This window comes from Mobula birostris, chromosome 28 (genome assembly GCF_030028105.1).
Source record: "Mobula birostris isolate sMobBir1 chromosome 28, sMobBir1.hap1, whole genome shotgun sequence".
Lineage (NCBI taxonomy): Eukaryota > Metazoa > Chordata > Chondrichthyes > Myliobatiformes > Myliobatidae > Mobula > Mobula birostris.
Genome location: NC_092397.1, coordinates 12597337 through 12616976, shown reverse-complemented (window position 1 = coordinate 12616976; position 19640 = coordinate 12597337). Strand labels below are relative to the sequence as shown.

At 49.4% G+C, this 19640-nt stretch overlaps 1 protein-coding gene across 1 annotated transcript; it reads right to left on the bottom strand.

The window, feature by feature from the left end:
* Positions 1-11501: 11501 nt before the first annotated feature.
* On the bottom strand, positions 11502-16326 carry LOC140189283 (cystatin-like). Its single transcript, XM_072245982.1, has 3 exons — positions 16086-16326; positions 11996-12106; positions 11502-11852 (listed from the first exon to the last, which is right to left on the bottom strand). The coding sequence occupies exons 1-3, from the start codon at positions 16290-16292 to the stop codon at positions 11763-11765; spliced, it is 408 nt and encodes a 135-aa protein (XP_072102083.1). The 5' UTR covers positions 16293-16326; the 3' UTR covers positions 11502-11762.
* Positions 16327-19640: the final 3314 nt, after the last annotated feature.

Sequence of the window (19640 nt, the reverse complement as noted above, 5' to 3'; positions counted from 1 at the left end):
CACCCTGCCCTCAAGTTTACCTGGTCCATTTCCGATACCTCCCTCCCCTTTCTCGATCTCACTGTCTCTACCTCTGCAGACATCTTATCCACCCACCGAGTCTCACAGCTACCTGGACTATACCTCTTCCCACCCTGTTACTTGTAAAAATGCCCCTTGTCCCCTTCTCTCAATTCCTCCGTCTCTGCCGCATCTGCTCTCGGGATGAGGCTTTTCATTCCAGGACGAAGGAGATATCCTCCTTCTTAAAAGAAAGGGGCTTCCCTTCCTCCACCATCAACGCTGCCCTCAAACATCCCTATCATTTCGCGCACGTCTGCTGTCACCCCATCCTCCCGCCACCCTACCAGGGATAGAGTTCCTCTTGTGCTCACCCTACCACCGCACCAGCCTCCGTCCAGCAGATAATTCTCCGCAACTTCCGTCACCCCAAAAGGGATCCCACCTCCAAGCACATCTTTCCCTCACTTCTCCCGCTACCACCACCACTGTCTGCTTTCCGCAGGGATCGCTCCATACGCGGCTGCCTTGTCCACTCGTTCCTCCCCACTGATCTCCCTCCCGGCACTCATCCTTGCAAGCCGAACAAGTGTCACACCTGTCCCCATACCTCCTCCTTCACTACCACTCAGGGCCCCAACAGGCCTTCCAGGTGAGGCGACACTTCACCCGTGTATCCGTTACAGTCATCTACTATGTCCGGTGTGGCCTCCTGTATATCGGTGATGTTGTAGCGTGGATGAAATTACCGGAGAGACAGAGTCACTGGTAGATACAAAGCAGCTTCTTCATTCGACACAACAAGGTACAGAAGGAATCATACGGACGCAGACGCTTTCCGCAGAAAGGTCTGCTAGCCCAACGTGGCTCGATATTTATATGCTAAACACAAAGGCAATCGCTACTTAAAAAGTTATAGACAATGCTTCCTATTGAAGCTACATACAAAATATCACACCATCCTTTCCTTTCGATGCCAACATGTCTGTGTTGGTATCCACAGTCCTTAGTCAAACAGTTAAAATAGAAGTCGGTGGCCAAAGTCATTTAAGTGTAATCAAATCATCTACTCAAAAAAATTCACTCTAACAGTCCCTCCTCTTGGCTTTCCTGGACAAAGATTAAATTTGTATCAGGAAAGGCCAGCCTAGGAGGATCTGCTCAAATAGGGCAGCCAAAAAATGCCCAGTCTCGAAATTCGCCCCCCCCCACGCAGTCTTATGTACCTCTATCTATTCTAGCATTACCTAATCGCTACCTACCAAATGTTAAGTAGAGAGGCTGTTCCAAGTCTTTAGAAATGTGGCTCCTTCCGTGCGCCTGTCGCTGACTGCATCTTAATCACATTCCTTTGTCTTCAGACCTTCATCCTCTGGAGGCTGAAACTTTCCTTCCAGGAGCACCCACAGGCTCTCTCATCGACGTACAGGAAAGGGTTGGGGTGGCCTCTACGTAAATGTCTGCTAGGACATCTCCCCGGTGGCACCCCCTTCCGAACTGTCCGGTCGAGGGCTGGCCCAACTGCTGAAAAGGGCCCAGCTCCTCAGACTCGGGGTGACTGCTTCCAGATGCCGTGTGCAGTCTGAAATGCCGTCGAAGTGGTGGAACTTGCCGTCTCTGCTTTAACTCAAAAATCCCTCCCCGTCTACTTCCCAATAAATTTCTATACTGTGTTATACAAGTAATCAACTACCTTCAGCAACCAGCCTTCTTTACAGAGTACCATCACCATCACACTTCAGCAGGCTGTTCATGGTTTTCCAACACGTTCTCAGTGTCTTCTGCCACGCTGTCAGCGTTTTCTGCCTTTGCGTTTTCTCCGGATATGTTTTCATCAGCTGTGGTCTGGTCTGGTATGGCCGTCTGGTGTTCCTCGCTGAGGTTCTCTGTAATTACATGGTTACTGGGTACACTTGGTTCCCCACTCTGTCTGTGGGAGCAACAAGAGGGTGAGTTGTATGCTTTAACCTGAGTCCAGTGTTTCCACTGGCTGCCTCGCCGAGTCTGTACACAGACACACGTATCATTGGTTAAGAGTACCGTCTGTGGTTCTATACACCTGGGGGCAAACCCCGGCCTTTCTGGCAGCACCCTCACCATAACTTGGTCGCTGGGCTGTGGAATAACTATACCATTTCCCTCTGTCTCTTACACTTGGGTAAGAGTCACCATAATATGGTGCAATTCTTCATTAAGATGGAGAGTGACATAGTTAATTCAGAAACAAAGGCTCTGAACTTAAAGAAGGGTAACTTTGAAGGTATGAGACGTGAATTAGCTAAGATAGACTGGCAAATGACACTTAAAGGGTTGACGGTGGATATGCAATGGCAAGCATTTAAAGATCACATGGATGAACTAAAACAATTGTTCATCCCAGTTTGGCAAAAGAATAAATCAAGGAAGGTAGTCCACCCGTGGTTGACAAGGGAAATTAGGGATAGTATCAATTCCAAAGAAGAAGCATACAAATTAGCCAGAAAAAGTGGCTCACCTGAGGACTGGGAGAAATTCAGAGTTCAGCGGAGGAGGACAAAGGGCTTAATTAGGAAGGGGAAAAAAGATTATGAGAGAAAACTGGCAGGGAACATAAAAAACTGACTGTAAAAGCTTTTATAGATATGTGAAAAGAAAAAGATTGGTTAAGACAAATGTAGGTCCCCGACAGACAGAAACAGGTGAATTGATTATGGGGAGCAAGGACATGGCAGACCAATTGAATAATTACTTTGGTTCTGTCTTCACTAAGGAGGCAGAAATAGTAGGGGACAGAGGGTCCAGTGAGATGGAGGAACTGAGGGAAATACATGTTAGTAGGGAAGTGGTGTTAGGTAAATTGAAGGGATTAAAGGCAGATAAATCCCCAGGGCCAGATGGTCTGCATCCCAGAGTGCTAAAGGAAGTAGCCCAAGAAATAGTGGATGCATTAGTGATAATTTTTCAAAACTCTTTAGATTCTGGACTAGTTCCTGAGGATTGGAAGGTGGCTAATGTAACCCCACTTTTTAAAAAAGGAGGGAGAGAGAAACCAGGGAATTATAGACTGGTCAGCCTAACATCGGTGGTGGGGAAACTGCTAGAGTCAGTTATCAAAGATGTGATAACAGCACATTTGGAAAGCGGTGAAATCATCGGACAAAGTCAGCATGGATTTGTGAAAGGAAAATCATGTCTGACGAATCTCATAGAATTTTTTGAGGATGTAACTAGTAGAGTGGATAGGGGAGAACCGGTAGATGTGGTGTATTTGGATTTTCAAAAGGCTTTGACAAGGTCCCACACAGGAGATTAGTGTGCAAACTTAAAGCACACGGTATTGGGGGTAAGGTATTGATGTGGATAGAGAATTAGTTGGCAGACAGGAAGCAAAGAGTGGGAATAAATGGGACGTTTTCAGAATGGCAGGCAGTGACTAGTGAGGTACCGCAAGGCTCAGTGCTGGGACCCCAGTTGTTTACAATATATATTAATGACTTGGATGAAGGAATTAAATGCAGCATCTCCAAGTTTGCGGATGACACGAGGCTGGGCGGCAGTGTTAGCTGTGAGGAGGATGCTAAGAGGATGCAGGGTGACTTGGATAGGTTAGGTGAGTGGGCAAGTTCATGCCAGATGCAATTTAATGTGAATAAATGTGAGGTTATCCACTTTGGTGGCAAAAACAGGAAAACAGATTATTATCTGAATGGTGGCCGATTAGGAAAAGGGGAGGTGCAACGAGACCTGGGTGTCATTATATGCTAGTCATTGAAAGTGGGCATGCAGGTACAGCAGGCGGTGAAAAAGGCGAATGGTATGCTGGCATTCATAGCAAGAGGATTCGAGTACAGGAGCAGGGAGGTACTACTGCAGTTGTACAAGGCCTTGGTGAGACCACACCTGGAGCATTGTGTGCAGTTTTGGTCCCCTAATCTGAGGAAAGACATTCTTGCCATAGAGGGAGTACAAAGAAGGTTCACCAGATTGATTCCTGGGATGGCAGGACTTTCATATGATGAAAGACTGGATGAACTAGGCTTATACTCGTTGGAATTTAGAAGATTGAGGGGGATCTGATTGAAACGTATAAAATCTTAAAGGGATTGGACAAGCAAGATGCAGGAAGATTGTTCCCGATGTTGGGGAAGTCCAGAACGAGGGGTCACAGTTTGAGGATAAAGGGGAAGCCTTTTAGGACCGAGATGAGGAAGAACTTCTTCACACAGAGAGTGGTGAATCTGTGGAATTCTCTGCCACAGGAAACAGTTGAGGCCAGTTCATTGGCTATATTTAAGAGGGAGTTAGATATGGCCCTTGTGGCTAAAGGGATCGGGGGTATGGAGGGAAGGCTGGTACAGGGTTCTGAGTTGGATGATCAGCCATGATCATACTGAATGGCGGTGCAGGCTCGAAGGGCCGAATGGCCTACTCCTGCACCTATTTTCTATGTTTCTATGGTTCTATGTTTCTTTCTCAACAGCGGTTCGCTGCTGTAGTTTCGCTCGATCCTTTAATTCTTTTAAGTTGACGGTAACTTTTCCCCCGACTTTTTGACAGGGGCCCTGTGAAGTCTATCTGGATGTTTTCCCAGGGTCCCCTCGGCCGAGGCTGATTTGCCAGCTGTAGCTTTCTGCCCTTACCAGGGTTATGCTGGGCACAAATGATACAACGGCGGCAGAATTTCTCCACATCCCCACCCATCCCTGGCCACCACCAGTCCTGCTGGAGGGTTGTGATCATGCTCTGCCTTCCCTGATGCATCCCCCCCCATGATAAAACTTTAGTAGTATCTGTCTAATACAGGGTGGGGTCACTGTGACTCTTTCCTCCCCGTGTGTCCAGCACCCATCTGATCCCTCCTTTGTTCCTTCTCTCCTCCATTTTCCTTCTCTTCTGTCTCGACCTCTTCATATAATTTTACTAAGCTGGCTTCTGTCCTTTCCTCCTGCACACTTGCAAACTCAATTGCCTCTTGTTCCCCAGCTTCCATATTTGCAGTAATGTCTGCCCTCAGAGGAACTGGGAAAATTTTATGTTCTGGAGTGGCCGCAGCCTCTCTGAGTATCCCCTGGTGTTTTTGTTCCTTCACTATACCCTGAACAGTGGTCAGTGTGTCAGTTTGTATAGGGTCCTGCTTCGGGGGTTTATACAGACCCTCCCCTATTTTAACTGGGTCTATCTTTACCTGCCCACAATCTTGCTTGTGTATTCTGCTGGTTGTATGCGTTCGCTGCCCCTGACTCGTCCATATTATTTCTCCCTTTCCCGAAGCTATAACAGCTCCTGCTTCCCGTAGGATGTCTATTCCAAGGATCGTGCCCTCATTATTTGGACTTACCTAGAAATACACTGGTAGCTCTACTCCCCCGAATTCTAGTATTTGCTTCTCGCTTCTTTCTGCTTTTACTGTTTTCCCTCCTACACCCCTAATATAACTGGCCTGTCCGGTTGTTGGTAAGGGCAAGTCTGTCATCGATACAGATGCCCCTGTGTCTACTAACATATTGCATTGCCGTCCCCCTAACAATGCTGTTGTGTACATCCTCGGGTCACCAGCGCTGGCCATGGAGCCCGCTGCCACATCCTCTTCCACCTGAAGAGGGGCTGTTACTAACTCTTTGATCCGATCGACAGTCAGACTGGTTGCTGATGGGGTGAGTGACCGGGCGTCTGCCGTGACCTTCGCCTGGGTTGTACCCCTCCCTTTTGGTCACTGTCTCCAGCCATGTCCCGATAGGCCACAGCTGTAGCATATCAACACCTTCACTGCCTTATACTTGGTTCGGTAGTCCTTTGTTAAGTGTGCTGGCTGCTGTCAAGCAAAACAAACTCTCTGGAACATCATAGCAGCTGCACCCACTATACCCACTTTACGATTTTTCTTGCTTTTTCTTTGGTCTATCTCACTAGCCCACGAAACTATCGCAGAGTAATCGGACCCTACCGTTATACCTAAATCAAAAACGTCCTGGTGGGCTGAGCTCAGGCCTTCCTTCAGCACTTTTAGGAAGACTGGGCCAACCCGAAATACTCCTCATACACTCGGTATTTACGTTCTGCATAATCCATGGCTGTCTCGTCAGCTTTTTGAATCACTGCCATTATCGTTCCCCAGCTACTTTTGCCTCCCCCCAGCCGTTGCCTCACTTCCCCTTTGAAATAGAAATATCTTTCTTCATTACTGGCGCTCCTGGTAGTTGTCCATGTACCATCCCGCTCCCCCTGGGCCATCCTGTCCGACATATTCCTCGGGCACTTGGCTTTCACTAACACGTGTATATCGTTAGGGTGCATGTGGTGAACTTCAACCATTTCCTCGCGTTTGCGCCAGAATTCTGAATTCCCACAGGCGACGTTAAGTGAGGGCAACTCGGACAAAATGCTCTGTTTCTCCCCGGGGGTGAAGGGCTTATGAATAGTCGTAATCAAGGTCAAGGGCTGGCTCGGATCGTCAGGGGTCTCAACCTGACGTTGCCTCAACTCAACAGGTGCCACTCTGGTAGATTCATCTGGGTAAAACCTCGTCCTGAGATATCCCCACACTATGTAAAATAGAAAAGCTGGGTACCAGTTAAACAACATATAGTTAAGACCGCAGAGTATGTATTCCACAATCTGCCACTTTTGAGTACCCGAACTCATGTTGCCTGCTGTATTCCCTTGCATCACACTTGCAATCGCATACACTAAAATGCAGCTCCCCGAACGAGTATACACGCCCCTACTCTGGCGTCTCGAACCGTACCGTTGGTTACCACCTTTTGCAACTGGTGGTTCAAGTCTCACCAAGTTAACCAAGTTAACCTGCAAAGATTCGTCACTTATATAAACACACATGCACACGCACACACTACTTTAATATCCACCATTTCGGCTCTCCACGCTCGTGATGCCTTGTGTTCCCGTGTACCACCGACCGAACAGATCCAAGTGTGACTGTTATTTTAGAAAAATACTCACCAACTGAGACTGCTAGGAACGCTGGGCACACGATGGGTCACGAAGTATCCCACCCCTGACACCAAATGTTGTAGCGTGGATGAAATCACTGGAGAGACAGAGTTACCGGTAGGTACAAAGCAGCTTCTTTATTCGATACAAGAAGGTACAGCAGGCATCGTACGGACGGAGACGCTTTCCGCAGAAAGGTCTGCTAGCTCACCGTGGGCTCGATATTTACGTGGGCAATCGCTACTTGAAAAGTTATAGACAATGCTTCCTACTGAAGCTACATACAAAATATTACACCATCCTTTCCTTCCGACGCCAACATGTCTGGGCAAAATATCACACCATCCTTTCCTTCCGACGCCAACATGTCTGGGCAAACTATCACACCATCCTTTCCTCCCAACGCCAACATGTCTGGGTTGGTATCCGCAGTCCTTTGTCAAACAGTTATAGAACATAGAACATAGAATAGTACAGCACAGTACAGGCCCTTCGGCCCACAATATTGTGCCGACCCTCAAACCCTTCCTCCCATATAAGCCCCCAACTTAAGTTCCTCCATATACCTGTCCAGTAATCTCAAAAACTTCACTAGTGTACCTGCCTCCACCACTGACTCAGGCAGTGCGTTCCACGCACCAACCACTCTCTGAGTAAAAAACCTCCCTCAATATCCCCCTTGAACTTCCCACCCCTTACCTTAAAGCCATGTCCTCTTGTATTGAGCAGTGGTGCCCTGGAGAAGAGGCACTGGCTATCCACTCTATCTATTCCTCTTCTTATCTTGTACACCTCTATCATGTCTCCTCTCATCCTCCTTCTCTCCAAAGAGTAAAGCCCTAGCTCGCTTAATCTCTGATCATAATGTATATTCTCTAAACCAGGCAGCATCCAGGTAAATCTCCTCTGTACCCTTTCCAATGCTTCCACATCCTTCCTATAGTGAGGTGACCATAACTGGTCACAGTACTCCAAGTGCGGCCTAACCAGAGTTTTATAGAGCTGCATCATTACATCGCGACTCTTAAACTCTATCCCTCGACTTATGAAAGTTAACACCCCATAAGCATTCTTAACTAACCTGTGAGGCAACCTTCAGGGATCTGCAGACATGCACTCTGAGATCCCTCTGCTCCTCCACACTACCAAGTATCCTGCCATTTACTTTGTACTCTGCTTTGGAGTTTGTCCTTCCAAAGTGTACCACCTCACACTTCTCCAGGTTGAACTCCATCTGCCACTTCTCAGCCCAATTCTGCATCCTATCAATGTCTCTCTGCAATCTTTGACAATCCTCTACACTATCTACAACACCACCAACCTTAGTGTCGTCTGCAAACTTGCGAACCCACCCTTCTACCCCAATATCCAGGTCATTAATAAAAATCATGAAAAGTAGAAGTCCCAGAACAGATCCTTGTGGGACACCACTAGTCACAATCCTCCAATCTGAATGCACTCCCTCCACCACGACCCTCTGCCTTCTGCAGGCAAGCCAATTCTGAATCCACCTGGCCAAACTTCCCTGTATCCCATGCCTTCTGACTTTCTGAATAAGCCTACCGTGTGGAAACTTGTCAAATGCCTTACTAAAATCCATATAGATCACATCCACTGCACTACCCTCATCTATATGCCTGGTCACCTCCTCAAAGAACTCTGTCAGGCTTGGTAGACAAGATCTGCCCTTAACAAAGCCACGTTGACTGTCCCTGATCAGACCATGAATCTCTAAATGCCCATAGATCATACCTCTAAGGATCTTTTCCAACAGCTTTCCCACCACAGACGTAAGGCTCACTGGTCTATGATTAGCCGGACTATCCCTACTACCGTTTTTGAACAAGGGGATAACATTCGCCTCCCTCCAATCCTCCAGTACCATTCCCATGGACAACGAGGACATAAAGATCCCAGCCAAAGGCTCGGCAATCTCTTCCCTCACCTCGTGGAGCAGCCTGTGGAATATTCCATCAGGCCCCGGGACTTATCCATCCTAATGTATTTTAACAACTCCAACACCTCCTCTCCCTTAATATCAACATGCTCCAGAACATCAACCTCACTCATATTGTCCTCACCATCATCAAGTTCCCTCTCATTGGTGAATACCGACGAGAAGTATTCATTGAGGACCTAGCTCACTTCCACAGACTCCAGACACATCTTCCCACCTTTATCTCTAATCGGTCCTACCTTCACTCCTGTCATCCTTTTTTTCATCACATAATTGAAGAATGCCTTGGGGTTTTCCTTTACCCTACTCGCCAAGGCCTTCTCATGCCCCCTTCTTGCTCTTCTCAGCTGTTCTCAAGCTCCTTTCTTGCTTCCCTATATTCCTCAATAGACCATTCTGATCCTTGCTTTCTAAACATCATGTATGCTGTGTTCTTCCACCTGACTAGATTTTCCACCTCACTTGTCACCCATGGTTCCTTCACCCTACCATTCTTTATCTTCCTCACCAGGACAACTTTATCCCTAACATCCTGCAAGAGATCTCTAAACATCGACCGCATGTCCATAGTATATTTCTCTGCAAAAACATCATCCCAATTCGCACCTGCAAGTTCTAGCCTTATGGCCTCATAATTTGCCCTTCCCTAATTAAAAATTTTCCTGTCCTCTCTGATTCTATCCTTCTCCATGATAGTGCTAAAGGCCAGGGAGTGGTGGTCACTGTCCCCCAGACGCTCACCCACTGAGAGATCCGTGACCTGACCCAGTTCATTACCTAAAATAGAAGTCTGGTGGCCAAAGTCATTTAAGTGTAAACAAATCACCTACCTAAAAAAATTCACTCTAACAGGTGAGACCCGACGTAGGTTGGGAGACCTCCTCGCTGAGCATCAATGTCTGCCAGAACAAGCCGGATCTCCCAGTGGCCACCCATTTTAATTCCACTCCCATTCCCGTTCCGACATGTCCATCCATGGCCTCCTCTACTGTCTTGATGAGACCACACTTAGGTTGGAGGAACACCACCTTATATTCCGTCTGGGTAGCCTGCACCCTGGTGGCATGAACATCGATCTCTTGAACTTCCGGTAATGCCCCCGCCCCCCACTTCACCATTTCCCTCTCTCACCTCATCTCCTTGCCCGCTCACAACTCCCTCTCGTGCTCTCCCTGATTTCTTTCTTCAATGGCCTTCCTTCCTCTCCTATCAGACTTCCCCTTCTTCAGCCCTGTATCTCTTTCACCGATCAACTTCCCAGTTCTTTACTTCACCCCCTAACCCTCCCCGTTCCACCGATCACCTTGTGTTTCTCCCTCTCCCCTCTCTCACCTTTTGACTCTGACTTCTCATGATTTGTCTCCAGTCCTGCTGTAGGGTCTCGGCCCGAAACTCTTTTCCACAAATGCTGCCTGGCCTGCTGAGTTGCTCCGGCATTGTGTGTGTGTGTGTGTGTGTGTGTGTGTGTGTGTGTGTGTGTGTGTGTGTGTGTGTGTATGTGGGTGTATATGTGTGTGTATGTGTGTGTGTTGCCTGCAGATTTCCACGTCTTTTTATGGCTTTCCTATGATTGCAAACAGGAGAAACGGTGCAGACACTGGAAATACAAAACAACACGGACACGCAAAATGGTGTAGGAACCCAGCATCTCTGGAAAGGAATAAACAGCTGTCGTTTCGGGCCGAGACCCTTCATCCGGCTGGAGAGGAGGGGGAAGAGGGCAGAATATAAAAACATGATGTGGGAATGAGGATAAGATCAAAGGTGACGGGTGAAGCCAGGTGGGCCGGGGACAGAGGAAAGAATGCGTCCTTTCCCTTCGGGGATGAAACCGCAGTGTGGTGTGGATATCATCGCCGCTGACGACGAGCCTGACGGGGGCCGGTGGTTTGTGACTGAGTGCAGCCGATGGTAAGTTCAGATCGGGAAGCGAAGTGACAGGATGAAATGGATTTTGGCAAGAACTGAGTCGTGGGTAACGGGTTGGGATGAGGAGGTGAAGGGGATTAGGACCGGGGTTGGAGATTTTGTCGACGTTAAGGTAATGAATACTTTCATGTCTGACTGTGACAAAAATCTTCACCTGGTTAGACTGACAGATTTCATATATCTCAGATCTGGAGTTTTGCGTATATTTCTAATCGCCGCACTACAGGAAGGAGAGGGTTCCTGATTAGAATGTGAATCATGGCTGATCCATTTTCCCTCTCAGTCCCAATCTCCTGCCTTCTCCCCGTATCCCTTCATGCCCTGACCAATCAACCTCTATCTTAAATATACATAAAGACTTGGCCTCCACAGCTGCCTGTGGCAACGAATTCCACAGATTCACCACTCTCTGGCTAAAGGAATTCCTCCTTCTCTCTGTTCTAAAATGACGGCCCTCTATTCTGAGGCTGCGTCCTCCGGTCTCAGACACTCCCGCCATGTTTGAAATCAGAAGGATTCTTCACAGACCACTGACTGAGACCCCAGGCTGTGTGTCAGTGGCCCCCTATCAAGGTGCAGGGTCTGTCTAACTGCGATTGTCGAGCTCACTACAGTCTGTGGTGGCCAGTGCTGGGCCGACCTCATTCACCGAGTTACCCTGTTAACACTGCAAACACAGCCAGACTCAGGATGCAAAAAGTTTATTGCGCTAGATTAAAAAAATGTACAAACATTTGCACATTCGCAGCTTAATTATTCAATTATGGTATTAACTGGTCAGCCCATGAGGTGAAATACAAATACAAATTGTCTGGATGCGTTGCAGTGCTTTGATTAAGTAGGCACCCAGGGCTGTGGTAAGGTGCTGTGTTGGTATCTATTTGACCTAGTGATCAGCAGTATTGCTTCAGCAAGCTGAGTGCGCCGCCGGGGTCCTACAGACCGGTCACTCGGCTGTCCTGGAGCAACGCTGTTCGAATACCCGCATGGGCCCAGCCCACGGTTGGTCCCAGACTTTAACATTACAGGTCATTTTCTGCGGGGAAAAGCAGAGGCCAGTATTAAAAGAGTTTCCCGTCGGTACCCCGGCAGATTCACGAATCCCCACCACGTTCCACTGTCCCTGGGGCAGTACCCCCGCCCCTCACTCCCGAGACCACCAGTGCACTGATCGCTCACCTTGGCATATTGAGGATCCTCGTGGAAGGGACAGTTCCGGGAAGCAGAACTCTTCCTGCAGACGGTGGTTCTCAGCTCCAGGGTGAGATGGTACATGAGCCCCGACACCACCTGCAAGAGCACCTTACAGTCAGAAAGGCCTCAAAACATCCCTACAGGGTGTTTGTGTGTATCGAGCCAGGAGTGGTCATCCATCTGCACACACCCACCACCTTTACTCTGCTGGTCATAAGAAACAGGAGCAGGAGTCGGCCATCTGGCCCATCGAGCCTGCTCCGCCACTCAATTAGATCATGGCTGATCTGGCCTTGGACTCATCTCCACCTACCTGCCTTTTCCCCATAACCCTCAATACTATGCAAAAATCTATCCAACCTTGTCTTAAATATATTTACTGAGGTAGCTTCCACTGCTTCATTGGGCAGAAAATCCCACAGATTCACCACTCTCTGGGAAAAGCAATTCCTCCTCATCTCCGTCCTAAATCTACTCCCCTAAATCTTGAGGCTATGTCCCCTAGCTCTAGTTTATCACCTACCAGTGGAAAGAACTTTCCTGCCTCTATCTTATCTATCTCTTTCATATTTTATTTTTCTATAAGATTTCCTCTCATTTTTTCTGAATTCCAGCGAGTACAGTCCCAGGCGATTCAATCTCCCCTTTTTGTCTCACACCCTCCTCTCTAGTCTCAACATGGCGAACCTCCAAAGCCAGTATATCCTTCCTCAAGCAAGCAGACCAGAACTGCACCCTGTACTCCAGGTGCCACATCACCAGTACCCTGTACAGTTGCAGCATAACCTCCCTGCTCTTGAATTCAATCCCTCCAGCAATGAAGGCTAACATCCCATTTGCCTGCTTGATAGCCCGCTGTACCTGCAACCCAACATTTCGTGATTCATCCACAAGCACTCCCGAGTCCCTCTGCACAGCAGCATGCTGGAATCCTTTACCATTTCAATAATAATCTGCTCTTCCTTTTTTCCTTCCCAAGTGGATGACCTCGTATTTACCAACATTGTACTCCATCTGACAGACATTTGCCCACTGATTTAACCCATACATATCTTCCTGAAGATTCTCCGTATTCTCCCTCGCCCTCTCCCCACTCTCCCTTCCTCTTGCCCCTCCCTTACCCCTACACCCCATCTTCCCCGTTCCCACTCCTCAACCCACTCTCCCTCCCTCTACATCTCCCTCTCCCTATCTTCCCCTTTTATCCCCTTCATGTCTCCTCCCCATCCTCACCTCCCCTCCCCTTCCTCCCCCTCCCCGCCTCCCACTCTTCCCCTACCCCTCTCCTCCCTCCCCTCTCCCTTCCCCTCCCCCTCTTCCCCTACCCCTCTCCTCCCTCCCCTCTCCCTTCCCCTCCCACTCTTCCCCTACCCCTCTCCTCCCTCCCCTCTCCCTTCCCCTCCCGGTCCTCCCCTCCCCTCTTCCCCTCCCTCCTCGTCCCCTCCCCCTCCTCCCCTCCCCTCTTCCCCTCCCTCCTCGTCCCCTCCTCCTATTTCCCTCCCCCTCCGCCACCTGTGTTTGGGCCGATATCACATTCGACACCGCGCTGTAAAACAAATCGTTGGATCTGCGGTTGAAGTCCTCCTCCACCACCCGGGTGGCGTTCACCACCTCGGGATCATCTACGGGCACGGGGTGGAGGCCGCCCACCTTCACGGCTTCCACCGCCAACATCATCATTAATCCCAGCAGCAGAGAGCGCACCCCCAAACCCGCCATCTTCACAATTTAATCAACGCCGACAGACATGGCGTCATTTCCCTCCTCTCCCCAACGTCGTCACTTCCGCCCCGCACTGCGGCCGCCATCTTTCTGTGGGGCATTCGCCCCAGACCAGCAAATTCCCACATCATTTTACCACAGTCCTATAATTGCAAACATGAGAAATAGAGGAAATACTAAGCAACAGAGGCACGCAGAATTCAGGAGGAACTGAGCAGTGCAGACAGCATCTATGGAAAGGAATAAACAGCTGTCGTTTCGGGCTGAGTCGCTTCATCAGGGCTGGAGAGGAAGGGGAAGAGGGCAGCATATAAAAACACGATGTGGGAATGAGGATAAGATCAAACGTGACAGGTGAAGCCAGGTGGGCCGGGGGCAGAGGAAAGAATGCGTCTTTTCCCTTCTGGGATGAAACCGCAGTGTGGTGTGGATATCGTCGCCGCTGACGACGAGCCTGACGGGGGCCGGTGGTTTGTGACTGAGTGCAGCCGATGGTAAGTTCAGATCGGGAAGCGAAGTGACAGGATGAAATGGATTTTGGCAAGAACTGAGTCGTGGGTAACGGGTTGGGATGAGGAGGTGAAGGGCATTAGGACCGGGGTTGGAGATTTTGTCGACCTTAAGGTAATGAACACTTTCATGTCTGACTGTGAGAAAAGTCTTCACCCGGTTAGATTGACAGACTTCATAAAACTCAGATCTGGAGTATTGCGTATAGTTCTGGTCGCCCCACGAGAGGAAGGACGTTGAGGCTCTGGAGAGTGTTCCTGATTAGAACGTGAAACGGTACATTTTTCATGATGAATACACTTTATAAGGCCGTGATATATAACGGCAGAATTAGGCCATTTGGGCCGTCGAATCTACTCCGCCATTTCATCATTTTCCCTCCCAGCCCTCAATCTCCTGCCTTCTTCCCGTGTTAGTTCATACCCTGACCAGTCGAGAATCTATCAATCTCTGTCTTAAATGTACTTGAAGGCTTGCTTGTGGCAACGAATTCCACAGATTCACCACTCTCTGGTTCTCAGCGCCAGGGAGAGGTGGTACATTAGCCCCGTCACCACCTGCAAGGGTCAGAGGCACAGCGATTGAAAAACTACTTTCACTGGGCTTCGGGGAATTCCCCCACACTGGCGCTCTGCTCCTCACCTCCTGCAAACTTACCCTCCCTCGGCCCTACTCGACCCTCCACTCCTCAGCACTTCCCCTTCCTTCCCATCCCTTCCTCACCTCACACTCCACAAGCCCCCTCTCCGTATTCTCTCCCTCTCCTCCCCCCACTTCCCCTCCCCACCCTAACCCCGCTCCCCTCTCGACCCCCTCCTCCCCTGCCCACACTATCACCTCCTCTCCCCACCCTACCCCCCTCCTCCTCACCCAAAAACCTCCCCCTCCTCATCGTAAATCCCTCCCCATCCTAAACTCCATCGCCATCCCCTTTGTTCAATGATGTGATTTGAATCATCTGCAGCTCAACATTAATAAGACAAAGTCCTCCACCAGAGCTCTGTATTCATCCACCCTCACACCCTCCCCTCCCCTTCCCCATCCCTCCCCACTGCGTCCCTTCCCTCCCCCTCCCCACCCACCCCTTCCCCCGCCCGTCCTCACCCACCCCTACCCCCTCCCTCCCTACCCACCCCTTCCCCCTCACCTCCCTACCCACCCCTTCCCCATCCCTCCCCACCCACCCTTCCCCCTCTCCTCCCCACCCACCCCTTCCCCCTCCCTCCCCACCCCACCCCTACCCCCTCCCTCCCTCCCCACCCCTACCCCCTCCCTCCCTACCCATCCCTTCCCCCTCGCCTCCCTACCCACCCCTTCCCCATCCCTCCCTACCCACCCCTTCCCCATCCCTCCCTACCCACCCCTTCCCTATCCCTCCCACCCACCCCTTCCCCCTCCCTCCCCACCCCCTCCCCCTCCCTCCCCACCCCCTCCCCACCCCCTCCCCACCCCTTTCCCGCCTCGCCTCCCACCCCTTCCCCATCCCTCCCTACCCACCCCTTCCCCCTCCCTCCCTACCCACCCCTTCCCTATCCCTCCCACCCACCCCTTCCCCCTCCCTCCCCACCCCCTCCCCCTCCCTCCCCACCCCCTCCCCACCCCCTCCCCACCCCTTTCCCGCCTCGCCTCCCACCCCTTCCCCATCCCTCCCTACCCACCCCTTCCCCCTCCCTCCCTACCCACCCCTTCCCCCTCCCTCCCTACCCACCCCTTCCCCCCTACCCACCCCTTCCCCCTCCCTCCCTACCCACCCCTTCCCCCTCCCTCCCTACCCACCCCTTCCCCCCTACCCACCCCTTCCCCATCCCTCCCTAAGCACCCCTTCCCCCTCCCTCCCCATCACCTGTGTTTGGGCCGATATCACATTCGACACCGCGGTGTGAAACAAGTCGTTGGATCTGCGGTTAAAGTCCTCCTCCGCCACCCGGGTGGCGTTCAGCACCCCGGGGTCATCTGTGGGCACGGGGCTGAGGCCGCCCAGCTTTACAGCTTCCACCCCCAACATCAACATTAATCCCAACAGCAGAGCCCGCAGCCCCAAACCCGCCATCTTCACAAGTTAGTAAATGTTTACAGACTGGGGCGTTATTTCCTTCGGCTCCCCAACGTCGTCACTTCCGCCCCGCACTGCGGCCGCCATCTTTCTGTGGGGCGGAAAACCTACAAATTCCCCCTTCTTCTTGCCCCGGTCCGATAATTGCAAACATGAGAAACAGAGGAAATACCAAGCAGCACAGGCACGCAAAATTCTGGAGGAACTGAGCAGGTCGGATAGAATTTATGGAAAGGAATAAACAGCCGTCGTTCCGGGCTGAGTCACTTCTTCACTTTGCTATAGTGACAGGGGATTCGATTGTAAGGGGAATAGACAGGCGTTTCTGCGGCCGCAAACGAGACTCCAGGAGGGTATGTTACCTCCCCGGTACAAGGGTGAAGGATGTTTCTGAGCGGCTGCAGGACATTCTGGAGTGGGAGGGTGAACAGCCAGTGGTCGTGGTGCACATGGGTATCAACGATATAGGTAAAAAAACGGGTTGAGATCCTACAAGGTGAATTTAGGGAGTTAGGAGATAAACTAAAAAGTAGGACCACAAAGGTAATAATCTCTGGATTACTACCAGTGCCACGTGCTAGTCAGAGTAGAACTAGGAGGATATTTCAGATGAATACGTGGCTTGAAAAATGGTGCAAGGGGGAGGGATTCAAATTTCTGGGGCATTGGAACCAGTTCTGGAGGAGGTGGGACCGGTACAAACAGGACGATCCGCACCTGGGCCGGACTGGAACCAATGTCCTACGGGGAGCGTTTGCTAATGTGGCAGGGGGATGGGGTCAAGTGCAGAGAGACAGAGGGGTGTAAATTGAGGGTAGAAGCAAAAAGTAGTAAGGTAAAAAGTAAAAATGGCAGGCTGGCAAATCCAGGGCAAAAATCAAAAAGGGCCACTTTTCAACATAATTGTATAAGGGCTAAGAGTGTTGTAAAAACAAGCCTGAAGGCTTTGTGTGTCAATGCAAGGAGCATTCGCAACAACGTGGATGAATTGAAAGTGCAGATAGTTATTAATGAATATGATATAGTTGGCATCACAGAGACATGGCTCCAGGGTGACCAAGGACGGGAGCTCAACATTCAGGGATATTCAATATTCAGGGGGGATAGACATGAAAGAAAAGGTGCTGGAGTAGCATTGCTGGTTAGAGAGGAGATTAACGCAATAGAAAGGAAGAACATTAGCCGGGAGGATGTGGAATCGATATGGGTAGAGCTGCATAACACTAAGGGGAAGTAATACGCTGGTGGGAGTTGTGTACAGGCCACTTAACAGTAGTAGTGAGGTTGGGGATGGCATTAAACAGGAAATTAGAAATGCGTGCAATAAAGGAACAGCAGTTATAATGGGTGACTTCAATCTACCTATAGATTGGATGAACCAAATTGGTAAGGGTGCTGAGGAAGAGGATTTCTTGGAATGTATGCAGGATGGTTTTCTGAACAAACATGTTGAGGAACCAATTAGAGAGCAGGCCATTCTAGACTGGGTATTGAGCAATGAGGAAGGATTAGTTAGTAATCTTGTCGTGTGAGGCCCCTTGGGTAAGAGTGACAATAATATGGTGGAATTCTTCATTAAGATGGAGAGTGACATAGTTAATTCAGAAACAAAGATTCTGAACTTAAAGAAGGGTAACTTTGAAGGTATGAAACGTGAATTAGCTAAGAGAGACTGGCAAATGATACTTAAAGGGTAGATGGTGGATATGCAATGGCAAGCATTTAAAGATCGCATGGATGAACTACAACAATTGTTCATCCCAGTTTGGCAAAGGAATAAAGCAGGGAAGGTAGTGCATCCTTGGCTGACAAGGGAAATTAGGGATAGTATCAATTCCAAAGCAGAAGCATACAAATTAGCCAGAAAAAGTGGCACACCTGAGGACTGGGAGAAATTCAGAGTTCAGCAGAGGAGGACAAAGGGCTTAATTAGGAAGGGGAAAAAAGATTATGAGAGAAAGCTGGCAGGGAACATAAAATCTAACTGTCAAAGCTTTTATAGATATGTGAAAAGAAGAAGATTGGTTAAGGTCCCTTACAGTCAGAAACAGGTGAATTGATCATGGGGAACAAGGACATGGCAGACCAATTGAATAACTACTTTGGTTCTGTCTTCACTAAGGAGGACATAAATAATCTTCCGGAAATAGTAGGGGACCGAGGGTCTAGTGAGATGGAGGAACTGAGGGATAAACATGTTAGTAGGAAAGTGGTGTTAGGTAAATTGAAGGGATTAAAGGCAGATAAATCTCCAGGGCCAGATGGTCTGCATCCCAGAGTGCTTAAGGAAGTAGCCCAAGAAATAGTGGATGCATTAGTGATAATTTTTCAAAACTCTTTAGATTCTGGACTAGATCCTGAGGATTGGAGGGTGGCTAATGTACCGCGCTTTTTAAAAAAGGATGGGGAGAGAAACCGGGGAGTTATAGACCAGTTAACCTAACATCGGTGGTGGGGAAAATGCTGGAGTCAGTTATCAAAGATGTGATAACAGCACATTTGGAAAGCGGTGAAATCATTGGACAAAGTCAGCATGGATTTGTGAAAGGAAAATCATGTCTGACGAATCTCATAGAATTTTTTGAGGATGTAACTAGTAGAGTGGATAGGGGAGAACCAGTGGATGTGGTATATTTGGATTTTCAAAAGGCTTTTGACAAGGTCCCACACAGGAGTTTAGTGTGCAAACTTAAAGCACACAGTATTGGGGGTATGGTATTGATGTGGATAGAGAATTGCCTGACAGACAGGAAGCAAAGAGTGGGAATAAACGGGATGTTTTCAGAATGGCAGGCAGTGACTAGTGGGGTACCACAAGGCTCAGTGCTGGGACCCCAGTTGATTACAATATATATTAATGACTTAGACGAGGGAATTAAATACGACATCTCCAAGTTTGCGGATGACACGAAGCTGGGTGGCAGTGTTAGCCGTGAGGAGGATGCTAAGAGAATGCAAGGTGACTTGGATAAGTTAAGTGAGTGGGCAAATTCATGGCAGATGCAATTTAATGTGGATAAATGTGAGGTTATCCACTTTGGTGGCAAAAACAGGAAAACAGATTATTATCTGAATGGTGGCCGATTAGGAAAAGGGGAGGTGCAACGGGACCTGGGTGTCATTATACACCAGTCATTGAAAGTGGGCATGCAGGTACAGCAGGCGGTGAAAAAGGCGAATGGTATGCTGGCATTCATAGCAAGAAGATTCGAGTACAGGAGCAGGGAGGTACTACTGCAGTTGTACAAGGCCTTGGTGAGACCACACCTGGAGTATTGTGTGCAGTTGTGGTCCCCTAATCTGAGGAAAGACATTCTTGCCATAGAGGGAGTACAAAGAAGGTTC